This window comes from Hippoglossus stenolepis, chromosome 2, assembly GCF_022539355.2.
Source record: "Hippoglossus stenolepis isolate QCI-W04-F060 chromosome 2, HSTE1.2, whole genome shotgun sequence".
Taxonomy (NCBI): Eukaryota; Metazoa; Chordata; class Actinopteri; order Pleuronectiformes; family Pleuronectidae; genus Hippoglossus; species Hippoglossus stenolepis.
Window position 1 is genome coordinate 2,974,089 of NC_061484.1, and position 12,769 is coordinate 2,986,857.

Here is a 12,769-nt window from a genome sequence, read left to right on the forward strand (position 1 = left end):
ACCTCCCCGTCAAATTCCCGGGCTCCCATCCATCACCTCGGGGAAACATATTAATGTGGCAGCGTGTTTTTAGCTCATCCATCACAACATCAGATGGCCCACACAGTAGTCAGGTACGGACACAGTCCAGTCCCTCAGACAATTGATTAAGCAGACCTCTCCTGACTCTCTTAAAAGGAAGGATTATGGGATATGTAGATGTGTCTTTGTTCTCTGAGAAGCCAAAGTGAGTGAGTTTGAAGTGTGTTAATTGGTTCTTTGGATAGCTGCACCAGCATGTTGATTTCAATTAATGAAAAAAAAAATTGTCAGTGTTGTCATGGGCAACCACAACATACTCCTTTTCTTAATCTCAATAATCCTGTTGTATTGATAGCCTTTTGTTGTGGAAGGCTTGTTTGCACTTCTTGACCTAAACCTGGTCCGCTTTGTCCAGGGTCATTGTCTTTATGCTCTATTGCTTCTTGCTTTCATCCCTGGGTTTCAAAGGCCTGTTTGAGGTTATTGTCCTTACACGACCTCTTGAGAACGTCTGCATGAGCACCATTCTCTTGGACCGTGACTTGTGGAGCAACGAAGTAGATCCTCCAAACACCTTTGAAAACCTGAAGCGTGACTGCAGGAGGAGGAAATCGTGGTGCAGAAGTGAAGGCAGTCAAATACAGAGGACATGGTCCATTAATGGTCAATTTTTCGCTTGTAACAGATACTGTAAATTCCCATATAAATGTCAGTATTCAGATTGTCTGAAATAATAGCTAGGTCATGGCCTGCACAGTTAAACACCGGTTGCTATTAATGTCACAACATAAAATCACTGAAGAGCACAGAATTAGATTGAAGATACAGTCTCACCTTCACTTCTACACATACAGGAGGCTTGACACACCTTGTGTGTGTGTGTGTGTGTGTGGGGGGGGGTAGTAACATATATGAGCCTCAAGAGTGAACACTCTTAGCAGTGGTGCCTACTATGTAAACATGGTCCAGTGTATTTATTCGCCTCCTGTAGCAAACTCGACATGTTGGTGGAATCTTAAAAAGTCCCAAAATCCACATGGCTGAAGTTTCTGGTGATGATGAAAAATCCATCGAGGTTGTGCCGTGTGCTGATCACTGATGCCTCTGTACAGCTCTCGCAGGTAGACTGCTTCAATAACACGCCCTCGGCAGAATTCATGCAGCTCTCCTTGTGGGCATAAACACAGTCCAGTGCCATGAGTCCCACCAGGCCGACATGATTCGTCACCATTTCAGCTTCGATGGCTGCGCCCACCGGTAGCCGACAACAGATTGTAAATGAAGTATCATTTTTAGGAACAGAATTAGCTTTATGATATCTAATTAATTACAAGATATATTTAACTCCCACTCCTTTAAAACATTTTATACGGTTATAAAAGTATCAGTTTGAAAGAGTTTGTATAACTGCTTTGTTTGCTTTTTTTCTAATTAATTTGGATGGTTATTAAATAACATTGAGGTAAAGATTTTTGTCTGTGTTCTGTTTACAAATGTGAACATCAGAATCTGAATCAAATGTATTGTCCCTTAAGCTCCAGCTAAGCATAAGTTACTGTATGTATTGTTTGTATATAATTGTATATTGTATATGCAATTTACTATAATCTGTTGTATACAACAATATGCATTTACAATACACATACACTGTGTGCATACCAAACATAGAATTTAAATAATCTAAAAACATACTATTGCATATGGCTTTTACTTGATTGTTTTTTCTATTACCTTTATTATTACTTAGTACCTTTTTTTCTTTTATCCTTTTCTTTTGACCTTACCTTTTAAATGATGTAAATATAAGTCCAGTGTTGTAATGTACCTGTTGTCTTTAATTTGAGCCTTTTTACCGTATCATTTGCTTTATTCGATTCTAAATGACATTGGACTCATTTGCTTCTTGTCTTTTTTTGTATTCTTTTTTTCTATTTGTCCTCTTTGTGAAAGGTGCTATATAAATAAGGTGTAAATCATCATTACTATTGTTATCAGAGTCAGTTCTATTTTTATTTCCAGAGGCTTTGTCAAGTCTGACAAAATAACCCTGATGATGTTGTCAGGGTTACTATGAGTTTTTTCAAAAACAAATTGAAGCACATCCTGAAGAATGGGGGCATATTAAAACAAACAACCATTCTCTCTCATTCATAACTTTGAGCAATTTAGAGTCTTTGAACTGTTGGAGGAAGCTTGGGTACCAGGAGACAACCCCCGGAGACGCAGGGAGAACAATCTCAGGCCCAGGTCAGCTGACAGGTTAGGGTTGGGGACCTGAGAAACGTATCGCTGTGAAGTGAAAGTACTAACCACTGCACCACCATACTGCCCAACACTATTCAAATCAATAAGTCCTCTAACCAGAAGGCCGGTAGTTCGATCCCAGTCCTTCCCATTCCACATACAAAACTGTACCTTAAAGCACTTTCGGTGGGTATCAAGACAAGACAAGTTCTAGATGACCTTTTAATGACCTTTTCTATGGACTTAAACTATATGTTGAACATTCTGCTTGTCACAACTTCACTCTGGTGTGATAGTAGATAGTAAATAATTGGTGTGGCCCTTTAACCGTGACCCATTTGAGTTCTTGCCTCTTCTTGCCACTAGCCACAGAGAGGAGGCTAGTGCCGTATCAGCTATGGTGTGTGTGTGTGTGTGTGTGTGTGTGTGTGTGTGTGTGTGTGTGTGTGTGTGTGTGTGTGTGTGTGTGTGTGTGTGTGTGTGTGTGTGTGTGTGTGTGTGTCTTCTGCACCTCTCTCCAGTGTACCGATGTGGGTTTCAGTGTCTCCCTGAGCAGCGCCTCCATGTGCGTCTACAGGCTCTCCATCTTGTTACACCATTTTTTTGGGATGTCTCTTGTTATTTTCAGTCTCAAATCTTCCGGCACATCTGACATACCTCTTCGTCTTTTAGCTGAGATGGGAGGGGCAGAGCAGGCTTTAAAAAGAGGAAGGAAGGGGATAGAGAAAGAGGAGGGGGTAATAGATATTTATTGTGTCAAGAGAATTAGGGCTAGCACATTGATTCCCTTCTCTCTGGCTGCATTACATCTACGGCCTGTCTTCATCCTTGCAGTCGTATTAAATTTTTTTCCCTTTTGCTTTCTGTGTTTCTAAACTCAACCTTACTACCCCTATCTGTACCCTGTCTATATTTGCTCTCTATCTATCTCTCTCATCCTTCTCCTTTTTCATGAATTACTACCTCCACTTCACAGGAAATGACAACAATCATCCAGCAGCATGAAGAGAGCTACTCAAGTGAAATCAGAATGCACGTCATGTGCCGGCACATCAAAAGCCTGCTGTGTTGGCATGCTCCCCCACCTCATGTGAGACATTAAGGCCTCTGTAGCGCTCTGATTGTTGATTCATCTCAATGAAATGTATAGTTAAAAAAAAAAGCAGATTTTCCATGGTCCTAAATTAAACATTATCTCTCATCTCCTGGTAGCGGAATACATGTATGTGAGCAGATGTGGTTGATTTCTCTGGGTTCTTGCATATGATGAACCGTGTCCACGCAGTGCCCCCTTGTGGTGGCTATGTGACAGAATCCTCCTCTGACAAATTGTCCACTGAAGCCTTTTGCCATGTTTCCATTGAAAAGGGGTGTGTTGGAGGAGGGGGAGTCTGAGTTTTCCTCATACACATCTAATCTAAGAATTCACTCCCACCCATACTTAAAATAAAGATGTCACGATTCATGATCTATACCTCTGAAGGTATAGAATCAGGTCTGCCTCTGGTCATAATTCTACAATGAGCACCATAAAGTGAAGATGGTAGCAATTTTAGCTGGTTGTAAATGTGAGGTGGAGGTGGGGGTGGACGGGTGGGGGGCTGATGACACTTAAGCTCCAGCATGAATCATATTCCTAAGAGCAGTTATTTTTGTGCTGTGCATGATACGAGTACATGTGGTTGCAGTCAAGACAGTCAAACCAGAAAGGGTTTTCTTCTCCGATCCCATCGCCTCGGGTTCGACGTGGTTCTTTTTGATGGAGGCGGGCAGAGAGTTTCCTGAAGAGGAATGACATTAGAGGCCTCTCCATCTTTGCAAAAGGTCAAATATTATTAAGATCCCACCTATCTGAGGGCGAAAGGAGCGGCAGCGCCTAAAAAAAGCAACACCGGACTCCCAGGACTGCTTAGTTCTTTCTGCTGGCAGCGCCCCCCGTCCACGGCGAGGAACACTTTGAGATGAGAGCACCGTGTGCGTCTTTCATCTTCACAGTGTGAACCCACTGACAGATCTGCTACTGCTGCTCCTCTTTCTCTCCCGAGCCCTTATGAACATGCATGTGGAGGCATAGAAACTCAGTGGTGTGGACGTACGGTAAACGATGCACACACACATACACACACTCATACACAGACATTGGTCATCCTCTGCTGTTGCAGGTGTGTGAGTGAATTGTTGGATGAGGGTTTAGCTTTGGGTTATTTACTGACTTTCCAGTGAGAGCTGCTCCTGCCTTCTCGGCTGTATGGTAACTGCTCGCTTCTCTGGTAATTCAAGATGTGTCAGACGCTGCAGCGCAGGGGAGAAACAACATCGGACCAGAGGAGATGTCAAAATGGCAGGTTTGTACAACTTATTCGTTACTGGAGAGCAGGGGCACAGCAGAAAATAAATGAATTCAAGACTGTTTAACAGTGAGCCCAGCACTGGCCATGTGCAAAATGTCACGAACAACTTAAAGCTATGGCAATCCTAAAATGTCAACAACCAAATCAACTATGGCTCGATGACTCAGACTGAGAGAGCCAAAAGATGGAGACAACAGCTGAGCGTTTATCACTCAACACGTGCGATTGGCACGGTGGTTAAACTCGGCTTCGCTACACCTCGCCACAGCCACGGGAACAGCCGGGATGAAGCAATCGATGGTGAGAAAGAAGACGGAGAGTGGGAAAGATTGAGAGACAGATGGGGATAGTAGACTGTGTGTGTGGTTGCATGAGTCTCATCATGTTTTTATCTGTGCCAAGCTGGAGAGTAATTTCCTGTTGTTACAGTGTTGATGTGCCAAGTTCACCTTTCTTGGTAGATTCAGCTGTTGCCAACTCAACAGGCTCAGTTCTGGCAGCACTAAAATTTAAATAGATGATAATAAAATAACAATATAAAAGTCCACTAGCCGAAGTAGCGATCGAAAACGGACGCAGCGATGGTAACGCGTTTAATTTTCTGGTGATCTTTCCCTTTAAGTTAGTAAATGTATTAGCAACCAGTTGCATGTATACCCATACACAGACATGGAGCAACATAATCATTGATATAGAGAATGTTAAGCAAAGTAAGTGAACCTAAACTATGGAGTTACAGGCCATTAAACCAACATAATAACCTGAGAGGGATGAAAAAAACCTTGTAGAGCGCTACAGACTTTGGTTTGTCACTTTGAGATCACATTATACATATTCATTACAATAATTGTGAATAAAAATGTTCCGAGAAGTTTTAAGATTCAGGCAAATGCTTGGTCAGACTCATAGTTTGAGGCCTCTGCCAGTGTCCCACTGTGAGGCAGGAAATATCGCAGTAAATACAAGAAGATGATTTATATCTGCAAGTTCCTGAGCTTGAAAAGTAAGGTAGATGGACACACCATGATGTTCTCAACAACAAAATAAGATCTGGACTAGAGAACCTCCACTCTCTGGGTGTACACAGCCCCACACCAATTCATAAAAGCAACTCAGAAATACAGATCAGCTCCATTTTAGCATTTTTTTTTATTAAAGTAAATAACATAAAACATGATGATGTTCTTCACGGTGGTTCGCAAGCCCATAAACACATTGGTACTTTAGAGGTACGTACAACTGATGTAGGAGAACTTGTCATATTCACCAATGTTCTTGTGTTTTGAGTTTTCCTACACACACTAACACATTGTACGAGTGGTCCAGACCTGTTGCAGGATTCAGGAGATTAGTCAGATCAAGTTTTTCACTAATGGATCGTTTATTTCATTACTTAGGAGCAATTATAAATAAATACACAAATTACACCTCAGAATTGTGTTAACATTATTCTGGACTCATTATTCTGTACTTTACCTTGCAATATGAATAATAATATATTTCTAAGTCTATTCTGCTAAATGTTGTTACGTGATGGCCTGGGGGGCACACAACCCCTTTGTGCAGTTGGCTTGTGTCTTTTGCATTTTAGATTGCTGCATTCAAATGCCCTTTTCAAAGTTTACTGTTTCTCCTTTATTTCACTGACAGTGTGACGTACAGATGACACAGCATTAACAGCATTGTTTTTAGTCAGTCTTTTAATTCCACTCCTGATGCTGTTAGAAATTATAGACTTTCTTCTCTGGGTCTCTGAAATCAGGAATTCAATCTCTGAACTCGTGAAGTTCTTCTCTTTACTCCAGGCTGCATGGGGCAGGAAGTCTGGCCTTGTTTTTGTGTTTTTGGGGGCATTAATCATGCATATTTGTCAGCCTCCTGCATGTATGCTTAAAAACACACAAATAACATTCATCAAATGACAGAAAAATTTAGGATAAGAATACAAAAATGTTCTTGCAGGAGGCAGAAAGTTAGCGAAGAAGCTAAAACCTCATTCGGAAAGGAGGATTTTTAAAGGTGTGTGCTTTGGCAAAAAGAATACCTGAGACTTTCATCATCATCACTACCATCTGACATCATCTCTCGCCAAAGAGGAGCAGATTCATCAGAGGTCAGTGCGATATTTGTTGTGTTAAATTTCGTATGGTCCTCAAAGGTTGTTCAAAAAACGGCATTATAGTGTGTATCCAGTGCACCCTTTTTATCACTTAAGCCGTCAGCTGCAATGCTGCTCACCTGAAAGCTATGATGTTGCTTGCTGCTAATGCTGCTGTTGATATAGCATTCCAAAAGTTCTACCTCCACCCAGCTCCGACTCCAGGCTCTGCGTCTGCAGCTGTTCCCCGATTCCCTGCTGTTCTCTGCTCTGTGTTTTTATTTTTATTTTTGGTGGGGAGTGTTGAGATCAGAGCTTCTACGCCAAAAATGGAGGCTGTGCGTGTTCTATATTTACATGATAATCAATTTTTTACGTGAGTTGAGTTAGTAAACTTTCGTTCACAGACATTTTTAAATGACTTCTGTTGGAGTGCACGTCTTGGCAAAATTAACATAATTCTTGCCAGAGTCTATATTCCCCAGATTTCTGCAGCAGAGTTATGAGTAACATGTCATCATGAACACATGAGCATCTGAGGATGGAAGAGGTTGTTTGATGTATGGATTGTAAAGCCTGATGATGGAAATGAGAAGTTTAAAGATAAACAAGAGTGACTTAAATGAAGAATGAGGGCTCTGTACAAAGCCTGCCACTGCCATGTTAGTGTGCATATAGTGAAATAACCATTCCTGTAGGTGTATGTCAGTGCACCTGTGTTTCAGTATCTGTTTGTTTGCTCCTCATCAACATCTGCCTTCATGTCCCTCTCCTATATCCACCTTGATTATCTGGCTGCTTCTGTCTCTAGCACTACATCCGGCATCGCAGTCTGTGAGTGTGATGGCTGCTATTGTGACCTCCATGCCGACCATGCAGTTGCCTCGCCTCGCATTCTAGTGTCTGCTTCTTCTGCAGTTCTCTGGAGATCTGACAGACCTGGGGGTCCAGCTCCAGCTCCAGCTGAATTTGGAAACATCAAAGAGTGAAAGGAGGATGAAAAAGCAGCCCAGAGCGAGAGTGCTACACTTCTGGAGTCATGTATGCCAGAGATGGCCAGTAGGACTGTATCCTGCTGGGGCTTTCTACCTTTCTGACACTCTCTCCAAAGCGGTGTATCCTTTATCTGTGCCAGTGTTAACCAGTTACTCATGTAGAAAGTAATTCCCTTATTGATTTTGAGCGTTTGTTTTGCAGAAAGCCCAGTGGCTGTGTCTTTTATCTACCACCTGTAAAAAAAAAAGTGAAAAGTAAAAAGTAACTTCTGATGTTAGATACAGAGAAAATCTCACTCTCTGTGTGTTTCATTTATTCTAACATGTAGTTCTGAGGTCACGATTATACACACCAGTGGAATATATTATTCATAAATATTTCATCAATGTATCATCACCTTAAACCAAGAATCGCTGTGTTCTTGTTACCTTAGACTGAACCCTTCTTATCACATCTAGAGCAGGTCCTCTTCCGTGGAGTCTTTTTGCACCAGCATGTTACTACAGCAGCAGCATGTTACTACAGCAGCAGCATGTTACTACAGCAGCCCCGAATGGACAAACCAAACTCTGGCTCCAAAGAGAGACTTTCATGGTTTTATTTGACCTCAAGGTCACCGTAGGTTCTCCTACATGCTTGGAAACTTCGCCGACGACACAGCAGTTGTGGGGATAATCTCCCACAGCAACGAGGTAGCCTACAGGTCGGAGATCATCCACCTGGAGAGCTGGTGCAGGGAGAATAATCTCCTGCTGAACTCCAGCAAAACAAAAGAACTGATTTTGGACCTCAGGAGGAAACAGCAGAGCGACATCCGCCCACTCTGGATCAGTGGGTCTGAGGTGGAGAGAGTGTACAGCTTTAAATACCTCGGTGTGACCATCACACGGGACCTGTCTTGGTCACTCCATGTAAACAGAACAGTGAAGTAGGCCAGACAGTGTCTCTTCCACCTCAGACGCCTGAGAGACTTTGAGCTCCCCCTCAAGGTGCTCAGGAACTTTTACACCCAAACCATCGAGAGCATCTTGAGTGGGAGCATCACCACCTGGATGGGCAGTTGCACTAAGCAGGACTTCTTGGCCCTGAAAAAGGAAGTCCCTTCACCCGAGCGGGCTATAAGAACGACCCTCTCCGACCTGCAAAACATTTATAAAACAGGATGCAGGTCAAGGGCTGAGAAGATCCTCAGAAAGCCCAACCACCCTGGAAACTCGCTCTTCTCCCTGCTGCCGTCAGGCCGGAGGTTCTACTGCCTGAGAACCAACACAGAGAGGATGAGGAGGAGTTTCTTCCCTCAGGCCATCTGTTTGTTCAACTCTGAGCGTTATACCAGACTCTGAACACTTGCATACTTGCACAGTTCCTCACTTTACATGTATATATTATAGTATTTTTATATTTTACCTTGTAATACTATTGTGTGCTATTTTTATATTGTGTCTTTTATTTAACTATTTTAAAAACTGGATCGCAGGCACAATAACACATTTCACTGCACATTGTACCATGTATCATGTAAACTTAGTGGGTTGCAATCTGCAACCTCACCACTAGATGTCACTTAATCCTATAAACTGGTCCTTGAAGCCAATTTACAATGATAATTAAATACCACAGCAGCAGAGACAAGAGATTTGAAATATCTTCATTTTCTGCCACTAACTTGCTATAAAAACTCAACTCACAACGATCAAGTTCAACAGTCAACTTGCTCTTTGGGGACTTCAGTTTCCTGGTAGATGCACACAGACAAAATAGGGTATTCACTTCCGTACTTCCGTTCCCCAATGTTTCATTTGTCAGAAAATACTCTGTGAGGTACGTCTTGTCATCATCACCTACGTGGGCTGCGTCTACCTATACTTGACACTGATTGGTTTGTGGACGGCATCTGACGTGGGTGTGTTGTCAGTTGGGGGGAATATCTTTCTGTTTGAATGGAGAAAATGAAGGAAGCTTCATAAGGTTGCCATGGTAACATCATGATGGTATTACTCCCAGCATCAGCACCTTCAGGAACAGTACTCCACAGTACTACAGTACTACAATACTCCACACTTGTTCAAATGGACCAAATGAACGTCCTCGTGGTCCAAAGGTATCTTATTATATCGTCGGAGGTGAAGACCACAGCAATCCTGCAGCTGCTTCCTCTTCTTTTTCTTCTTCTATTGTTTAATGCTGTTTTCACTCTGCAAACGAACAGAACCATGGTTCAGTTTGATCCGGGTGGTTGGGGCAGGGCTCGTTGGTGCTGGGATCACCCGGATCACACAGTGTTCCCAATCTACAAAGCTCTGACTGCTGCTGCCACGTTCCTCTCTCCCTGCAGGCGGCTGCTCTGTTATGCTGTTTTAGTTCCTCTCCACTTCTTTCCTTTTACTTTGTTTTCATGCACCTTACGACACTCACACACTATCTCCGCTCTCCTGCACATCCCACGCTACAAGGTTCCTCTGACCCCTATGCTCCATTTTGTGTTTTTGTTTTTGAGATATATTTGAGAAATCTCAGTTTTTGTGATAAGTTCATTTACCTGACGTGCATCATGGCCTAATGAGTTTTGTTAACTCCTTAAAACATCACATGACCAGGACGCTTCATTCACTATCTTTAATCTAGTGCATGATGTGGCATCTGCAATCATATGGGTTTAAATAAAAGCTCAAATAAGTATCACAAATAATATAATAAATAAAAGCAATGATATTGATTTTCGTCTTTGACAGCAACCATCAGTCTTTACTGGATCATCAAAATATTTTTTTTCCTAAATCAGTTACAATAAGTCATAATGTTCTTGGGAATGAATTGTTATGCAAGTAGGGGCAGATTGTGACATCTTGCATGTTAACATGACTACCTAATCATATGTCTTTTAGTAAGAGCTCCCCTTTGTCACAGGGAAAAAAAGAACAGTGATGAGTCAAGATGGACAGTTAAAGCATCAGCGGACTTCAAATATCCTCACACATTGCCATCCAACTTTTCAAAACCGTAGAACATCTGTGTCTAGTGTAGTTTGCAGAAAACTAATAATATAAACTTTAACTTAAATAAATACTCAAGGTTTACTTTTTTTTGCATTTGCTTGAATTCTCAGTGCTTTTTCAGTTGATTGGATCTTGATTGTGTTACTGTAAAAGTTTGATTAAGCTGTTGTCCAAAAGCATATATAATTTTCTTTTTTTTGGAAAGCAATGAGTAATTACAAAAACTGGCATGTAATGTGTATTCAGTAACTGACGCATTTCAGAGTAATTTGACCTGAATATAAATAAGAGAGCCAGCAACATCTAAGCAATCTATGTCGGAAACAACTCCAAATAAGAGCAAATAACATTATTTTTCTTCTCTTGGTTTCTACCCCCTGACAACAGACAAGTCACAAACTGTCAGAATGTGCAAAGGCTAATTGTGCAGCAAGGATGAGCTAAAACACAGACTTCCAGTTTCTCTTCTTGTCCTGATTGAAGCTTTCATGTGAAATCATTCACAACCCAAATTACCATGCCAGAGATGTATAGGTGGGTGTGGTCTGCCCATTCATTTCATTGCAGTCAAATGACATGTGAAAGTGGATTCCTGCAAGGTCACCTTCTCCCCTCTTCTCTCCATCTGATGGCGGCAGCTTTAAAGTAAAACTTTTGACAACCAGCTCCCACTGTTATGACCCGACACTACATCTGCTTAAACATCTGCAGTCGTACTTCAGCCAACTGCAAATTAGACTAGGTAAAACTGTTATGTATTCTACACACACAGCTTGAACAGCAGTCGCTCTTAACTTATCCAAACAGAAGAGGACAAAAAAAACTGTAATATTCATGTTCTCCACACAGTCAATAAAAACTTCAATGTGAAAAGTTGAATTTTCCGTGGTCCATTTTGCAACCAAATCAACTGCAGTCTTCCGACAGGCACGGCATAAACGAAGGAACCTAATTCAATCAATCAATTCTCTGAGCAGAATGGTATTTCGTTAGTGAATGAAGACACAGTTGCATCATTTACCTCTGTACAAAAATGAGAAAGTAAATATAGTGCAATTAGCAGCAAAACATAGTGACAGTATCAAAAGTGTAACACTTCCCTCAATGTATAGTAATTTAGTAATATATAATAGTATGATATTGAAACATACAAATGAAAATATAATACCATGAGTACAATGGTCACTGTGATTGTTTTCATTTACAGTAGATATGGATGTCACCAAATAAACCAGGGCTGAAATGATTGAGATTGTGAAAATGAACGTTTGTTACATTCCACCACTGCTTTTCACCCATGGAAGAACAAGGCATAAATTAGCTTGGGAACCTGAAATTCTGAAAGTCTTTTTGAATGATAAAGTAAAAAGGGACACGTGTCTTTATAAAGGACAAGTGTTTTATTGGAAGGTGGCACCACAAGTCTGTCTAATGAATCATTCCTCAATATTTTCATTGTGAGCTTCAGCCAGACCCAGACGTGAACAGAACAAACCCAGATATTTGATTCCTCTGGCACTTCACTCCCACTTGGAAATTGTTATTAGAGTAAACTACTATTATATGTTGTACATAACGTTATCCAGGTCCTACAGCAGAGCTCTATGAGGCTGCTGCTGGATCAGAAACTGCAGTCTGGAAATCAAACCCCAACTGTCAATGCATGTTGTCAATAAAACGAAGCTCTGTGTAGATGGATGAATCAGCTGCTCTGGGTCTGACTCTCTGCCCTGACTCCACCTGTGCTCCTGATTCTGCCTGTTGCCTTCTGCGCCTCTGTCGTGTGGTGATGAGTGAAGGCAGGACTCATCAGAAACAACAACAACACTGCCCTCCCCCAGCCCAACAGGACCGAAGAGGAAGGAGTTGTTTTCTGTGCACTGAGCCGTCATCTTTCGCACCGACAGTGCTCCTGTTTAAAGTCGCGGTGAGTTGCCGTCAGCATCTTGTCATGGGCAATAATGTCTCGGGCATCTCGACGCTGCAGAGAGGACAACAGCAGGGCTTCCAGAGACTCCGCAACTCCAAGAAAGGTCAGTGACCACCACCCAACACAAACTGAA

The 12,769-nt window shown here is 41.8% G+C and overlaps 1 protein-coding gene across 1 annotated transcript in view; it reads left to right on the forward strand.

Moving 5' to 3' along the window:
* The first annotated feature begins 12,489 nt into the window (after positions 1 to 12,489).
* Positions 12,490 to 12,769, forward strand: part of neurl1aa (neuralized E3 ubiquitin protein ligase 1Aa) — a 71,800-nt gene continuing 71,520 nt past the window's right edge. The window contains exon 1 of the mRNA XM_035182041.2: positions 12,490 to 12,739. Coding sequence (XP_035037932.1) covers positions 12,496 to 12,739 — 244 coding nt within the window. The 5' untranslated portion in view covers positions 12,490 to 12,495. The remainder of the gene's footprint in view (positions 12,740 to 12,769) is intronic.